The 16,919-nt window shown below is 35.8% G+C and overlaps 2 protein-coding genes across 3 annotated transcripts in view; both read right to left on the bottom strand.

Annotated features, from left to right (window-relative positions):
• Positions 1–4,710, bottom strand: part of LOC136340944 (uncharacterized) — a 50,784-nt gene extending 46,074 nt beyond the window's left edge. Inside the window, exons 1-2 of one of the 2 annotated variants that reach the window (XM_066285439.1) lie at positions 4,499–4,710; positions 206–425 (exon numbers count right to left, since the gene is read on the bottom strand). In XM_066285439.1, the coding sequence (XP_066141536.1) occupies positions 206–425; positions 4,499–4,527 (249 nt within the window). In that variant the 5' untranslated portion in view covers positions 4,528–4,710. The remainder of the gene's footprint in view (positions 1–205; positions 426–4,498) is intronic. The other variant, XM_066285440.1, reaches the window with a different exon arrangement.
• A 5,123-nt stretch (positions 4,711–9,833) lies between these two features.
• Positions 9,834–14,525, bottom strand: LOC136340945 (outer dynein arm-docking complex subunit 4). Its single transcript, XM_066285441.1, has 4 exons — positions 12,709–14,525; positions 12,276–12,658; positions 11,625–11,866; positions 9,834–10,663 (listed from the first exon to the last, which is right to left on the bottom strand). The coding sequence occupies exons 2-4, from the start codon at positions 12,550–12,552 to the stop codon at positions 10,055–10,057; spliced, it is 1,128 nt and encodes a 375-aa protein (XP_066141538.1). The 5' UTR covers positions 12,553–12,658; positions 12,709–14,525; the 3' UTR covers positions 9,834–10,054.
• Positions 14,526–16,919: the final 2,394 nt, after the last annotated feature.

Raw genomic sequence — 16,919 nt, 5'->3', positions numbered from 1 at the left:
GGTAACGCTGTTTTATCTATTTATTCCATCCATTATATTTCTGCGTAAACGTTAAAAATTCGTCATGTTTCCCTTTTCGTCGTTTACTGCGAGAAGTGTAGCCGAAACATTTGTAGTAATACAATCACATTAACACCACGTAGCTATTTTTACATTGTAATGCCTTCAGTGATCACGTTTTCAATAAATGAGATAATTCACTTACCTGTGTGTAGCCAGATCGAATATCTTGACCTTCTCGATTTGCTGTCCCCTGCTCATGTCTCAACATGGCACGCTCGACACGAGCAAGCGTGGGCGAGTCCATGAGCCTGGGATGATGCTGATAATGAACATTATTGGCGGTACTTCGGCTACGCGAACTCGTTCCATGCGACGATGTAGTACCATTAGCGTTGTAGTGTTCATTTTGTAACAGCATCTTGCTGGAAATCGTTAAAGTTCTGTAATTCATGTTAATGAGTTGATACAAGTCCAACAGTCGCTTTATTCCCATGATTAATCAAGATTTTACACGGTAAAAATATGTCCTTCGTTCTCGAGATATGTGCTCAGATCGCATTCTACAGCTGAACAGTCTCTTTAAGTTGTAATATTCGTTTCTGTTTCTATACCAGTTTTTAAGCTTTTCGCTGTCGACAGGTAACTACCCGGTGTTTTGAGCTGCAGCTAAACGGCCTCTATGTGTTTACCTCAAGTTAAAAAAATCTTGGAGATCTAAATAATGAATTTAAAACACTGAAAGTCCCATCGAAACCGCTTAAATCGGTCTCACAAAATCGGGCAGGAATAAGTGAGGTTTCCCCGAACGTAACCAAAACTGAGTGAGAAACATTCTCAAAAATTCTGTTCATCAAGTACGTACGCACGTACGTCCATATACACATAATATTACGCATATTTAAGGCGAGTTGCAATATGGACATGAGAATAAATGTTATTTTATAAGTAACAGGTACCGAGGCAGGATCCACAGTTTTGTTATCAGCAAGCTATCTAATCAGTTAATTAAAAACTTCAGGTTAATTTCGTTTCATCAACAACGGATGCCCTCATTTCATCCTAAGTTTCCACTCAATGCACGTAAGTATGCTGATATTTTATATCTAATGCTGATTAGACCGTGGAGAATACAACTGGCACTGATGAATATCACTTTAACCAAATTATAAACTGTACCAAACGTTGCTTTGGAAGAACAAAATAAACGCACAACTTTCTCGGAACTGTATATGGCCACGCACAGAGGGGAGTGATGTTCTATCCTTACAGCAACTTTGCAATAAATCAGATACAGCAAACTATGTATCCGTGAAATTGTTCGCGAAAGATAGAACATGATCTAATGCACCGCAGACATGGCAATACAGGGTGTTTAAAAGAGACGCGACAACATTCACGAAGGTGATTTCTCAGGTCGTTTTATGCAAAAAAGTTACGACTAACATATGTCACCGAAACGTATTGTTTCGAATATACAGGGTGTTAAATTTTGCTTTTAAATAACGATTTTTGAAAAATAATTCAAATACCTTTTGCCCAAGACCCATCCAAATGACATCCGCGTTATTGATTTTTAAACACGTTTAGTATGTTAATGATTAGAACAGTTATTTTTAGTCGAATTGTTCGCAAACATTCCTAGAATGTTTGAAAATGTTTTTCCATGATAAATGGACATGCAACAAAATGGTTTTTATTTTTTATCTCGCAAACGAAGCAAGATACGTCGAAAATTTAAGAGGCTAAAAAATTGGAGTTTTAGTTGCTCCTTATCAAAAAATATTTAAATTTAATTAAAGTCAGTGACGTACACTCTTTTGCCAATAAAATAAAATAAGGTGTCCCCCGTTGACATCACTGGACATAATAATTTTAGTCTAGTTAGGCCCAAATCAAACTCTTATTTCTGCAAAGGACGCTACCAATTTTCAAATAAGTCGGTCAAAAGACATTTGAATAATTTTTCAAAACCCGTTATTAAAAAAAATTGACACCCTGTATCTTAGAAATAATACATTTCCGGAGCTATGTTTATAGGAACTTTCGTTCGTAAAATGATCCATGAAATGACTCCCTTAAATATTGCCGCGTCTTTTTTAAACACCCAGTATATGCAGAAGATGGCGGCAAACTGTAAATCGAATTTAAGAACATTGCGTTTTTTAATCAGACACTGAGAATCAACCTGTATTGTTTATAGCGAAACTTATCCTAAATACATAGATAGCGCGCTATCATTGCAGTTCAATTATCAACAAACTAAGTAATAACCATCCGAATATGTAGTTTTTGCAAATTTAAACCTACATTTAATTACATTGGTATGGATCATCAGATTGATCACGTAAGTGTCCATCGCGGTTCAGAAAAAAACTATTTTTCACATAAGAAAATACTGGTTTAAATATGAAAATAATGTTTTTTATATTTTTTACAATAATTCCGTACAGCTTCGTTTTCAAAATTTCAATTTAAACCAAAAAAATTCCTCATAAACCCTTTCGCTGCAATGCGCCTAAATATGAAACTCCTAACAGATAGTTCTATTTCGTGTGCTGAATCGCACATACTCGTCCACCGTTAGTTAGACCCGTTTTATCAAATATGAAATTCGAATGTACTTTTTACATGCTTTTCACACCATTTTCGCATTTTCCGAATTTTCGCGATGATATGGTCTGCACAGTCTGCAACGCAATGATACAATCCCTACGGTATGAAGCACACGACACACAAAATAACACCATGCAACAATCGTTTAAGGGAATTTACATATCCCAGTTGATGGAAATTCAGAGCGGAGCTGTACTTGCTTCAAAACTCGCTTGTTGACGCCCTTTGGGCAATAATAGGTACACATACCTTTTAAATGGTACACTATTGGATGAACTGATAATGAATACTATCAGCTCCGATTGAGAAGATGGCGTCACGAATGAGGGAATTTTCCCGAGGGGAAGATGCTTATTATATGCGCTTATAACATTATACTCTGTCCACGGCAAGCTACACATCCATACTTTCCGGAAATTATTTTAAAATTTCATTGAAGTAATTCCGTGAGAAGAAGCCATTGCTATTTACCTTTTTTAAGGTCAAATTTCAATGCGTAAACACATAAACAGACAGGTAAATCAACCTTTCTCGATTTTCTTTTACGTTTATTTAGAGGACTTTGCTCATTTACAAATAACTCACTTTAAGTAGAATTTCCAACCAATTCGGTTTTCAATCTCTCAATAATTAGCAACAAAATATATAATATTTTAACGATTACTGCCGTATCGTAAGGCTTACTAAATATTCTGACGGTCATTATGCATATGGAAATTTTATATGTTTGCGGAGGTTTGGGATATTTCGTGTTTAATAATAGAGCGTGATAGAATGCATATTTTATCACGCTAGATAGCGTTGGCTGCAGTAGAAGTATTAGTTGTCCATATGTACAATGTGTACGTGCTAAGTCACTATTTTCATCCCTAAAGTTTCGAAATCTAAGTTGTTTTTGAAGCAGAGTGATGGCTTGTCTTGTTCTTGCGTTACTTCGTGTAAGAAAAATTTGACATACTAATTTACTGAATTTGTTAGGTACCTACATATCTGAGTTATTTAACCATTAATCCTTCGGTTATTAGGAAATCGCCAACAGTATAATATGAACACGAATATTAAATATTTCAAAACCTACAAATAGAGAATATTTATTTGGTGTTTCATATTATTAGTTGATGTGATTTCTTCATACTTAGGTTAAACTTCATCCTTGTTATTCTGAAAACGCGCACTTTACCTAAAAAAAAATACGCTAAAAACAATGGGCAACGAAGCCTGTATATCGTTTTTTGTTACTCCATTGAGTATAAAAATATCTCCAGAAGTTTGCTCCATTCACATGTGGTATGCAATTTGTTCATGTTATGCAAGGGGTGTAAGCGAAGTTACTTTCGGAGTGTCATTTTTTAATGCTTAATCGATTTCCTTTTATTGGTGTAGCGAGAACATTTGTGTAGTTTCCGTAATTGCACTGTTTTTCTGATTTCGAAATGGACATTTTTTCATATTTAATATCAAGCAATTTCCAGTGCCCCTACTAGGTTGACTATGACTCTGGCAATGTTTAAAACTTTTAAATTGAATTTGAAGACTGGGAAAAGAGACAACGGTCGAATAGATGGAGAAAATTGTAGTTTCAACATTACTAGTCGCAGTTATCTGCAGTTTCCAGTTGCGACTAAAGTTAGAAAAACTTGGTTTCTTTTTCTAATGCCGATCGTAGAACATTTGTGACGGAACAATAGATGTACAAAAATTCATTGAAATTCGCTAAAAAAAATGAGATAAACAGCAGTCGAACAGAGATTTCTGCAGACGATATAGTGCAATATGGCAAATAAAACTCAATCGCACCGAGTAAGGTTGGTATAGATAGTAAAGAACTTGTCTTGCATAGTTAAGTTCGCAGGGTTTAAAACTGATAAAACCTCCAACTCACCGATTTTTTAAAGGTTCCTTCGAGGACATCCACACCACTCAATAGCCTTAAGTCACGAGTCCGAGTTTGTCCGTTTAGTTAAGTCAAGTAAGGTCAAAGTAGCATGAGTCAACAACAGGACGACCACGTTGCAATCCTTGGAAGGATCAAGGAAGCATACCACGACTCTCGACGATGTGGAAGGAACTGACTTACGGCGTCGCGTCGAGGCGCGATAGTCGGCTTCACTTGTTTCTTGATGAACGCGACGCGGCGACGGTGCGTCAAGTGCAAGTGATAGTGACGTAGGCGAATGTCGCTATTGGTTCCATTTTATTATTATATTTGTCTTTCTAGTAGTTTTGTGGTCAAATTCGCTTTCGGTAAGATTATGGCGGACAAACCAACCCAATCAAATTCGGGAATTTAAAATAATTCTATCCACATTCAATCCCTCAGCGCCCGAATTAATTGTGTTATTCCGGTTGTTCAAACGTTTAACAACTCAATTTGCGCATGTCCAATGACATAGGGATCATTAAAAGATACTGGACTCTACGAGCAAATTTTGCTTGCACATTTAGACAAAATTTCCAAAACTTTTTTGCAACTTAGTTCAGGTTAGAGCTGCGGGAATTCGATTATATTCACTAATATTAACACAAATACAAGGTGGGTTTTGAAAAGTATAAACGCCAATATTTTGGAAATTGTGCCGGCGATAGAAAAGTCTAAAAACACGTCTACTATAATATGATGGGAGAAGATGGTTGGTGGTATGACGAACTCACCACCCTCTGCCAAATGCACCCCCGCCACCCCACGTTATTTTTTTTAGTTTTAGTAGCACAGGCATGGTTGTGACATATCTTCGGAAAATGTTTTCCATAAGCTTTTCCCTGATGCCAAAATTCCTGCAATTCTGTCCTCAAAGGAAGACATTTTGCTGGTTTTCAGACTATTGACGTTATCGTATAGAGAACAATCGAATTTATATGCATGCAAGTATTCGACGGAAAAGAGGAGGAATATGCTGAGTTATTACCACAAACTCCAATTGCAAGATGGGAAACGAACAAAAATTGTTCTAGCGTATGTTTCATCTGCCTGAAAAACTTGCTAGAGGACATATTTACAGGGTGTCCACGCGAAAAGTCCCATCCCACTTCTAACTTTTGAATATGTTAAAATAGATTTTTTTTAACAAAAAGTTCTTGAAAGTTCATGTAGCTTTTCAAGATTATCAGCAGTTTTATACAGGGTGTTTAATAAACATGTGCCAACCCAATATTGCATTTTTTAAACAATTAAGCATTACTTTTTTTACATATTTAAATTCTGTGTTTTATTACGAGTTTAAAGATATACAGAGTCCCAAAAATAAGTGCTATAATTTCAACAAGTAACAGAACTCGTCAATAGTAACAACTTTTGTCAAATAAGTTTTTTTTTAAGTCACATTTACTTCTGGTGTTTTTACCTATTAAAACCACTCTATGGCACCGCTTATGGATAAAAAAAAATCCAAATACACACTGGATATTTTGTTGATGTTTTTTTTATCGTAAAGTTTTTTTACTAACCGGGAATCAAGGTCGATGCACTGCAAGTTTTGTATTGTTTACGATTGATAGTAGCGAGAAAATTTCGTGTGAAATGCCGCGTTTGCAAATAATTAACACACTGATATGGTGTTAGCTTATGGGGAAATCCGTGGAAATTCTAATCGGACTCGTAGGATTTATGCACATCGTTTCCCGGATCGTCCTACACCCCATAGGCGCACGCTTGTTCGTGTTATTCAAGGAATTCTAAATAGCGTAACTTGTGCAGGCGCATATCAAGATCGCGGCAGAAAACGGCCTAATCGTTTTGCAAATGTTGAAAATGAAATTTCGGAAAATGTTGGAAATAATCCTGGAAGTAACACTCGTAGACTGGCAATAGAGCACAATGTGTCAAAAAGTTTAGTTTGGAGGACTTCAAAACAACAACAATTATACCCATACCATGTACGAAAAGTTCAGTGTTTACAACCGCAGGATTATCACCATCGACAGCGTTTCTGCAACTGGGTTTTACGAAAACCAAGACGAGTTCCAAACTCTTAGCTATGTATTAGCCACCGTTGAAGCGGGGATACACCAGGTAAAGAGTATTTAATATGCACAACACTCACATTTAGACAGTTGAAAATCCCCATGGTGTAAGGCCTTGCAATTTTCAAAAGAGATTTTCAATAAATGTATCGGCTGGAATAATAAACGGTCGGCTCATCGGCCCTTACTTTTTACCAGATCGAGTAGATGATAGAAGTTATTTACAGTTTTTAATTACCGAGCTAAATCATTTATTGGAAGATGTTTCGCTGGAAATTCGTGGAAACATGTGGTACTTTCATGATGGCGCATCTTGCCATAACGCCCGAATCGTACGAGAATGGTTAAATGAGCACTTTCCCAGTAGGTGGATCGGTCGAAACGGTTCTGTTGCGTGTCCCGCGCGATCCCCAGATTTAAATCCTTGCGATTTCTATTTATGGAGCCATATGAAACAGATAGTGTATTTTACTACAGTTGATGTAAATGAGGAACTACGAGGACGGGTCGAAAATGCCACCAGAATGATTCGAAATGATAGGGAAACGTTACTGAGGGTAGAAGAAAATTTTCAACGCCGAATACAATTATGTTTTGCGAATAATTGTTGGATTTGTTACATTACAGATCAATGTAGAAAACTCGCATCTAAATTGTAATAGATAAATAATAATTTCGGCATGGTTTACTCACATTGTGTACGCACCAAGCTGATTCACGTGTATATAAAAAGAGAAATATTTCTTGTAACCTTTCACGATACTTGTACTACAGTAGTGTTTCGGCCGTTTGTAAGTAAGGTCGGTTGGTGCATTCTTGTTTTGTTAATCCCAATTTCCACTAAATATACTCATAATTTCCAACAATAATGGAAGACATTTTGAACACGTAATGTAACCTCTTTTGTAGGTAAGTCAAAAATTTAAGTGATTTTAACAGTAAGTAATGTAAAACTCAACAACTCCCCCTACTTACCTGTACGTGTTTATTGATTATTCGCAAAAAAGACATGCACATCAGAAAGCAGGCAAAAATTTTTGAAGGTATCTATGCAAAGAATCCGAAATGGAATAAACAATTTTAGATGCCACAGGCGGGTAACAGAATTGTAATAAATCTTTTAATGAATTGAACTGGAAAACTATACCTCTCACGCAAAAAATGAAGTTAAAAAAATGTTGCTTTTTACGAGTTCTATTAGTGATGCGAATTATGGCACTTATTTCTGGGACACCCTGTATATAGCTCATACTTGACATCTTATAATTTTTGAAATATTTACAAAAACCTACTCCCGTGCAATATAATTCGATGGCGATAAACTACATGGATTTTTAAGTACTTTTTGTTAGAAATTTTTTCCTATTTCAATATATTAAAAATTTAGGGGGGGGGGGGGCGGACTTTTTGCGCAGACGCCCTGTACATTGTTTTTCCTCATATTTTTCCAAGGTATCCGACAATGCCTAAAATATAAGATCCACCAGTAAGACTCCTAGGCGTAGAATTAAATGTTTTCAATCAAAAATAAGTAGATATATAATAATTTATAAACATATAAATAAAATATAATAAATAATATGTAAATAAGTAATGAGAACTGATAATTAACTTGAGGTTTTATTGTAATTAAATCAAAGCGTAAGATTTGCGGCTCATTATTAATAATTTCTTCCAATAGGTGCGTTAAGTTCCATGCAAGCTTACAAACGATTTTCAGGTTAGTTCATAAAAGTTTCCTCGGAAATTGCACGACACTCAGTAACAATCCGCTGTCTTAACTCTTCATTTGTTTCTGGTTGGGTTTTGAACACTACAAATTTCAGGTGCCCCAACAAAAAAATTTCAAGGGCGGAGATCGAGAGACCCAGGGGGCCATTCTCTCGCTCCTCCCCTTCGATGTTGCGAGATGATTATTATCCAACCACTGTCTAACAGTTAAAACAAAATATTGCAGGGCCCCATTCTGTCTAAATCTTAGTCAGTAATAGCCGTTTTCACCCTGCTGATTCTCTAGCTCATAAATTTTCAATGGCATTTCCTAAAAATTCACGGCAGATTTCACCTTTCAAACTACCGTCAATAAACAAAAATCCTATGATAGTGTCTTTCGGGATCCTGGCCCAAACATCAACATTGATTATTTGTGGTTGTTGAGCGCTTCCTTCTCTCATAACATAAAAACTTGAATCACTCCAGGTTCTATTATTGCATGTATTGTGAGTACCGTTCAAGTAAAACGTGCACTATCACTGAAGCCAACGTTTGGCACTAGTCGGGGCTGGTTGATAATCAAAGCTTGCATCAACTCGCAATGTTTAATTCTTTGGTCTGTATGATCTTCATTCAATTGCTGATGAACATGAATTTCATATGGATGAATGTTGTGCGACTTTAGAACTTTTCCGAGCGATGCGGTTGATGGTCCAGTTAAAGTAGGTGTCCAAAGGGTAAACAATGATGGGTTTTGGGCAGATCGTCCGAGAACTTGGATTTGAGTAAGCCCATCGAATATTTTAGGTTGATTCTTTTGTTTATTGGCCACAGAACCGGTTTCATCAAATTTTGGTATTAATTTCCTAACGTACGAAAAATTAACGTTGGTGCCAGGATTGCGCTGGCGAAATATACATATATGTGATTTGTAAAAGAACGTTCCTCAGCACCATAAACAAAAACGATTTTAACCCGTTCCGTAATTGAATAAAGCATGTTTCGATTGAAAATTTGCGAGAAGAATTCGCACGAAGTAGAACATGAGATAATAAACAGAATTTGACGATTCACTGGGTGGAAAAACATTCATAAACATCGATAAAAAAATACCTCATTTTTTACATTCGTGACGTAAAAGTGAACATTTATTATAAAAAATCATTAAATTTGAGCGGCAAATCTTACGCTTTGATTTAATTACAATAAAACTTTTAATTAATTATTCGTTCTATTATTTATTCATGATTGAAAACCATTTAATTCTACGCTTATGTGTTTTACTCATAGATTTTGCCTTTTAGGCATTATCGGATACATTTGATGAGGGCGGAATTACAGAAACTCTGATATCATTGAAAAGCTTTTCGAAAATGCTTTCCGACGATATGTCGCAATCATGCGCGTCTTATTAAAAAAAAAAGTAACTTGGTGTGATTGGGGTGCACGTGACAGAGGGTAGTGAGTTGATCATACCCTCAACCATTTTTCCGCCTCATATTATGATGGACGTGTTTTTGAATTTTTACATTACCAAAAAAAGGTTAGTTCAAAGAGAAATATTTATTCGGGATTAAATGCTCATTACAATTATTTCTAAAAGAATTTTACGAATCTCTAAAGTGAAAATGTGTTCGTTACCTTTCCAACATCATTATTCCTATCTTATTTCATACGCCATGTTTAGGAATAATAGGCATCTAATGGTAATCAACTAGCTAATAAATTACCTAACTATCTTTATTTTGCATCATATGCAATAACGTTACTTAAGATTTTTAGGAAGCTGCTGCCTCCAAAATTCTTGTCTAGCATTAAGATACTCTACCGTTTCCTTAATACATTTCTCGATTGTATTATCATTCTCCTTAAATTTGCATTTAATGTCTGGATTCATCATCAAGTTCTCCAAATAGTCCTTGTCAGCCGCCAACTCTCTCAACAACCGGCTAGGATTTGCCGATTTTGATCGAGCCGGTCCTGAAGGCGTAGACCTCCGGTTCGATGAAGGGGTCACTCTCGTGCTGGATTCCTTAGACCTAGAGGCCCTAGAAGAACAACTTTTTGAAGGTTTGGATGGCACTATTGAGCCAATTGCATTTTCGATGGCTTTTTGACTTTGTTGCACTCCCAGCTTGAAATCTTGATGGTCAGGCCTGATGTGAAGCCCCCTGTGGTAATACATCAAACTGTGTTCGAAATCCCCCAAATAGTATAAAGCTTCCGCTTTCTGATAAATTGCCTTTATGAAAGTTCTATCTACGTGGAGAGCTGTTTCGGCATCTTTTAACGCATTTTCTGGCTGACCGAGTAGGATGTAACATTTGCTTCTGGCAACTAGGGAATTCTTTTCCGTTGGATTGAGCTCCAATGCCTGGAAAAGATGTGTTGTTATTTGACTTTTTTGACAATATTACCGCATAAATTTGAAAATACTGCGCACAATAGATATTGAGCATTGAGTTCAAGGAGTTGGAAAGACTTGAAACATTTACAATTAAAATGCTAGAATCCCTTCATTTTTGTATTTGGTCGAGTTTTTCTAGGCTTATTTCCATTTATACCAAACGACCCTAAAATAACATGTGTTAAAGGATATATTTTTTTCTACAGTATATTTGAAAACCATTCTCTGAAATTTTTTAATATCACATCAAAAAATTAATACAAAGTACGCTAGTTTTTTTCAGATTTTTTAAGGTCACTAATTATTACTACACGCAAAATTAGGCTATTCGTACATTAGTTGACCGGGTGTACCTATAACTAAGCTCTGCTGGCCGTACCTCAGAAACTATTATTCTGAGTTAAACAGCGCATGCACTGAATCGGCTCGAAACGGTCAAATTGACCAGGAATAATCAGCAGGTTCTGCTGTGCGTGTAATTAAATGTGACATATTAGTTTGACACGGAACGTCTTGGCACGATCGCAGCAGTAATGGCAAGAATAATTTAAAGAGTAAACCCGATCGAATGCTTACATGTCTGCAAATCTCACCCCCTGTTTTAGATAAAACTGACCCTCAGTAAGAATGCATTTTGACCATACACCAAAACAAATTTCATATTTTGTTGTCAGCTTTTCCTCTTGACAAGATGATGTAATAAAATTTAAAAAAAAAAAACCATCTGCCAGTATTATTTGGCTCTCACTGTCCCTGGCGAGTGCATTCTTATCTAGGACACCCTGTATGTTTTCAATGTAATTATTGCCGCTAGTGCCGCTAATTGAAATTTTTTATTTTCTCCACGCTTCACGATGAACAATTATCGAGATACAGCCCACTTATTTGTATACCGGGTGCAATGTTAAATTTTATCTAAAACCAACACCTTAGACATAAAATCGATAGCAATTTCTAAATCTCCACGGCACATTTCATAATTTCCTAGGGCCAAGAAAGTGCTAGGCTCAGCTTCTTCTGGAATCTGTAACATCTTGGACCTTTCCTGTTTTTTCTTGATTTTTAATGACTGCTTAATATCTTTTGATCCAAGATTCACCGCTGCTGCTCTATCCTTATCACAATAAATTTCTTCTTGATGTGGTGGGATTTTCCTACGTTTTCTTTTACCTGCAAACGTAAAAAATAACTTGTGTTTAACGTTTTACTTTCAAAGGGAGTTATGAGACGAGGGAACAGAGGCCCATCGTTGGAAATTATTTTTAATCATATAGCATATCGCATAAAATCGGGGTACATTTTAAAATATATTTTAATGGAACCCTGCAAAGATATTGGAATTATCTTTCAAAACCTGTCATTAAAAAACATTTAACATCCTCTATCTTGGGAAAAATATATTGCCGGACCTATGTTTATAGGAACTTTTTTCATAAAATCACCAGAGCAATCACCCTTTTAAATATTAAACACCCTGTATATAAATTTTACTTTTTGTTAGTTAAAAATGAGATTTCCCCTTTAAAAGTCTGAGCTAACTGAAATCTCAAAGCTTAAGTTGATAGAAATCATTGCTCACCCCTCCTTCTATTGGAGTCTTCAGTGATTTCTTTAACCAATCTTGTGCTTGTTTCGGCGGACATTGGCGCCTGTCGGATTCTGGTACCAGCATCACCTGATATTGCCCTTCCTGATTCTTCCTCTCCAAATCTTTCAGCCTGCCCTTCTCGTCCTCTAACGTTTCCATTCTCTTCACTAGGACTTTCTTTAATATTCACCCCAACGAAACTTTGCAGAAGCTCCGTTTCTAGTGTAATGCTTAGCATTTTATCTGCTTTAGATTTTGTTGTATTCATTTTGCTATTATAATGATCTAGAGATATTCGAGTGAAACTAGTCTTAAATGATTCTGTTTTGTAATCCTCCTTCAGCGAGAAATCAAAATAATCAGAATGAAATTTTCTTAAAAGGAGCTAAATGGATTATCAGATTTACTTGAAAAGTTGACTTACCAGCTGTTTAACTTCGACTACTCAGGAAGAAGACAATTTACATTATAGGTAATTTGGTTGTACTCAGTCTAATCTTTTTTAAAAGAATAACCAAAGCAACATGATGCAGAAGTCAAGATGAGTGTTCAATTCTCCAAAAATATTTTGCCACGCAGCTTTGCAACTCAATAATAAGAATAATTCAAAAAAATATGGGCACTATTGGAACTCTAAAATTCACTTGAAGTGTAAACAAGTGTTGAAACTAGCACTTACTACGTCAGTTGCTATGACTACGTTATAAAAGGTGTGATCAATGAGGACTAAGAATATTATTTTCCACACTTAAGGACATTTCTGCTATTGCCTTAATCGATTATACAGTCAAGAGACGTATTTATCAGCATCCAGAATAGATGCACTTGCTTCCTAATAATTGTTGATTGTTGCCACAGATGCCATCACGCATTGTCTCACGATGCGTTCCAATCCAATATATCAGAATTTTTATATTTTTATTTCCAAATTCTCGCAACGTTGAAAAGACAGTTTTTTTTTTGGCAAATACTATTATACTGTTGCATGATTAGAAAGGATGAGCATATAATGAAGGCCGTTATCCACGATGGAAAACTTTGCGTCACGAGCGAAGCCAGTAGCTGAGTTCCTCTGAAGAGATGCGAGTACAATACTATGTTTCGTCCATGGCTAAACTTCAATACTTGCCACTTCCTGCTACTAAGTTACTAATAATTAATTATAGTAAAAAGTAACTCTAAGCAGCTTCTTGATTAAACATATTGACATATTGTAGGTAAAGTTAGTGGATGATCATTAAGAGACCTTTAAGACTGTTGCACCAATCAGAAGCGTTTCACGAGCTGATCATGCAAATGAAATTTTTTCGGCGAATAGTCGCTCGGCCATTCCTCGACTATGTTAGAAATCATATTGTTTACTTACCTGTTAAGGGCAAATCCAACTAAATAGACAAACTACCACCAAATGAACTTTTCTTCCAGGGGTCTTCATGCCTCTTGGTTGCAGAATATCTAGAGTTTCACCGATTTACTCTAAACTAACCGATTAGGCGTTAAATCGCTAAATAATTAATAACACCTATAATATTTTGACATTTGACAAGTACTCCCGCGTCTTAGTGTCATGGAGTCGAAACTTCAAATTCGAGGCCTACTGAAACTTGATACTCCAGGCCTACTAAATACTCTGACGACCGCTGTGCATATGGCAATTATTATTGCTCTTGTTCCGGAGGAAGACATATTATATGCTTGCGGGGGACTGGAGTACTTAACATTTATTATTTGTTATTAAGTGTATACTAAGCATTACATGTTATCAACGGTGAATGATCAACTTATCATTCATGCCAATAGCATTAGTTGTGTGAAGATTATTAGATCTTATGATGTGTTTAACAAGCAGAAGGAAAATTACTTTGCAGGGTGTTTCTTATATATTCGGAGGAGATTGAGTCTTTAGTTAACGCGATCGTCAAAAGACAGACAAATTTAATTTTTTTTTCTATTCAAATTATTTGCCGCTGAAAATTGGCAAAATCGACGAAGTGTTACCATTTTCGTGACCAGTTCCGATAGAAAAACCTCGTGGTCACGCTCTTAAAATGTCTGAATAAACTCTAATATGATTAAAAAATGCACTAGTATTTTGTTGTTATCAATCGCCATACTATCATCCAAGCATAGAATTTCGTGAAATGAAGGTTCAGAAATAAACATTACTTGAAAGATGAATCAAATTGTTAGGACGCAGTTGCCTTTCTTAGAGTAATTTCACGGGACATTCCTTTGTCTAGTTTACACTTACCTTGCTAAAGCAATGGAGCGATTTTGATAAATTTCCAGCAATGAAATGACTAGTCGCTTCTTCTCGCCACAACTTGGATTCCTTTTTTCGACCTTTTTTTAATTGCATTGTTTCAGTTTTCCCTTGCTTTGTCTGGTCTCTCATTTGTTCCAGGCAGTCTTAAACTACGACACAAGAAAAGAGCATTTCAGTGTAAGTAATTATTATTTATATGTGCTTCTTTTTCCATCGAAATCCACTCAAACAGGGCACGCTATTGGAAAATTTCATGGAATATATTTTGGATTAAATATTTCAAGCATTTTTCTGTAGTACGAGGTAAATAGATCTAGCTGGAAAATGTCACATTGGAGATAATTAAAAACATCACATTATTTATTGTTACATATTGCATTATATTTTACTTAAATAAAAATGGCAGTATGAAATAAAAGTAATATACGGTACACGTTGATTAAGTGTTCTTACAGTACTCGTCGACTCTTTACCGACTCGGCTCCTGACATTACTTCGTCTGTAAAAAAGCCATACTGTAAGAAGTCGCCTACTTAAAATATAGGTGTAGCTTCAACCTGTACCATCCAATTTGAGTGGCTCAATGGCTTATTTTAAGTTTCTGCCCTTTCATTTATTCCGTCCTCACGAACCCTGTCCATTTATCAGTTTTTTTAACTAACGTGATGGTATAATGACAAATGCCAAACGATAATCGACCAGTACGTAAATAATGTACTTGGTTTGACTGGAACCTCGGCTGAGTCTTGATTTATAAATAGTTTCAACCCTACATGTTAATTGCTCATTATCAGCCTTGGAGCGTTAATAATAAACTATATAACTTCTTGACCTATAAATATGTAAGTATACAGATTTAACAGGTTCGTGCCGAACATTTCGTGACTAAATTTATTCGTAATGATCTAGATATAGGAAAACAGGCTATCTTCATTGAAAACAATTGTGCAACTACACAACGTTTCAATCTTTTGTGATTATAAAGGGTGTTCTACTATACCAGGTCCCATTTTAATTCTTAAAATAGAAGGAGACCTGTTAGTGAAATATTCCCTATTAAACACATTCGGTTTTTCACGGGAAAACATTGATCTTTATACATGTGTCGTCTGCGGTGGCGATTTTTTAAAGATTTTTCGCAACTCTTCGAATTTTCCAGAGGTACAAGGCGATACTTCGAAGAACTATTGCATGGTGAACGACAAAATTGATAACTTAATACATATATCGGTTGTCCTGTATAGTAGTTCGTTACTTGGAGTATGACCCAACCGGGGTAAAAAAGAGGATTGTAATATTTATATACTATCGAGCAACATTAATGTATAATGAACAAAATTTTACTGTCAAGATTAAAAAATGTTTTGTGTAAAAACCATTATTCTACAAAAACGGACCATAATGAGGCAAAATATAGAAAAAAGCGAAATTAAACGATTAATTAATAAATCCAATATTAATATAGTTTCTAGGACAGAAGCACATTGCATTCAAAATTGACAAAGGTAAAATCACAAGACTAGAATGACCGCATCAAAATGTCATATATAAAATGATTTTCCAATTTGTGAAATTTTATGTTTGCCAAACATGTAGTTCTCACAAAAGAGAATTAAAAAACATCAAAACTACATTAAAATTGCAGAATTTTATAGGTCAAACATAGGCCAGCATGCCTTTGATAATGTGTGCGTGCCGTGTATCGTTGCCAAGCAACCATTTTCAAAGAAGCGTTAAAAAAATAGAAAGCGGTTTGCTATTTTCGGAAGACTTCGGAGAACCGAACGTGACCGACACGATATTCCCGATATCGTCAAATAAAACCGAATTACAAAAAGACGATTTTTACCTATTTTCACTCGGGCACCATCCTGTACGAAAGCTCATTACGCTTTTATTTAATTAACCATCAACACCGCACATACTTTCCCGAATTTTTCCCACATTTTTAGCTCAATTTTGATCATTTCCGCGAGTGAAAGGGGAGGAAACGCGTTGACCCCTTTAACACTGATAACCGAAACGCTATTGTTTTATTTTCAAAGCCTTCTTAACATAAGGGTCGCTCTCGTGTGACGTATTATTATAAGACCACGTGCAAGTAATCCCTCTTGTGTCCCGTACGTCACTCGTATGGTACGTCACTCGTGGTATCCCTCAGTAAGCAATACCACATACAGTAATCACCAATACAGAAAATAATTCTTTTTTAAAGAGAGGTTCAATTTAGGTTCAATGATCGAACCGAAGAGCACGATGTCGGTCTTTGCTTCATTTATTTTTATTATTTTTCAACGTCTGGCTTAATTCGACATTTTTACTATTAAAATATTAGTGTAGTCAATGTAGTAATTCGTCATTTGGAATAG

The sequence above is a fragment of the Euwallacea fornicatus genome, chromosome 9 (genome assembly GCF_040115645.1).
Source record: "Euwallacea fornicatus isolate EFF26 chromosome 9, ASM4011564v1, whole genome shotgun sequence".
Taxonomy (NCBI): Eukaryota; Metazoa; Arthropoda; class Insecta; order Coleoptera; family Curculionidae; genus Euwallacea; species Euwallacea fornicatus.
The sequence above is the reverse complement of the archived record's forward strand: the minus strand, read 5'-3'. Positions and strand labels throughout refer to the sequence as shown.

Bases quoted from the DNA above. Each gene is read 5' to 3' on its own strand.
- LOC136340945 (XM_066285441.1), bottom strand. From the start codon at position 12,552: ATGAATACAACAAAATCTAAAGCAGATAAAATGCTAAGCATTACACTA. The intron at 11,867-12,275 runs GTGAGCAATGAT...TTACGTTTGCAG, and splicing joins AGACTCCAATAGAAGGAGGG to GTAAAAGAAAACGTAGGAAA. The intron at 10,664-11,624 runs GTGTTGGTTTTA...CATCTTTTCCAG, and splicing joins CTATCGATTTTATGTCTAAG to GCATTGGAGCTCAATCCAAC.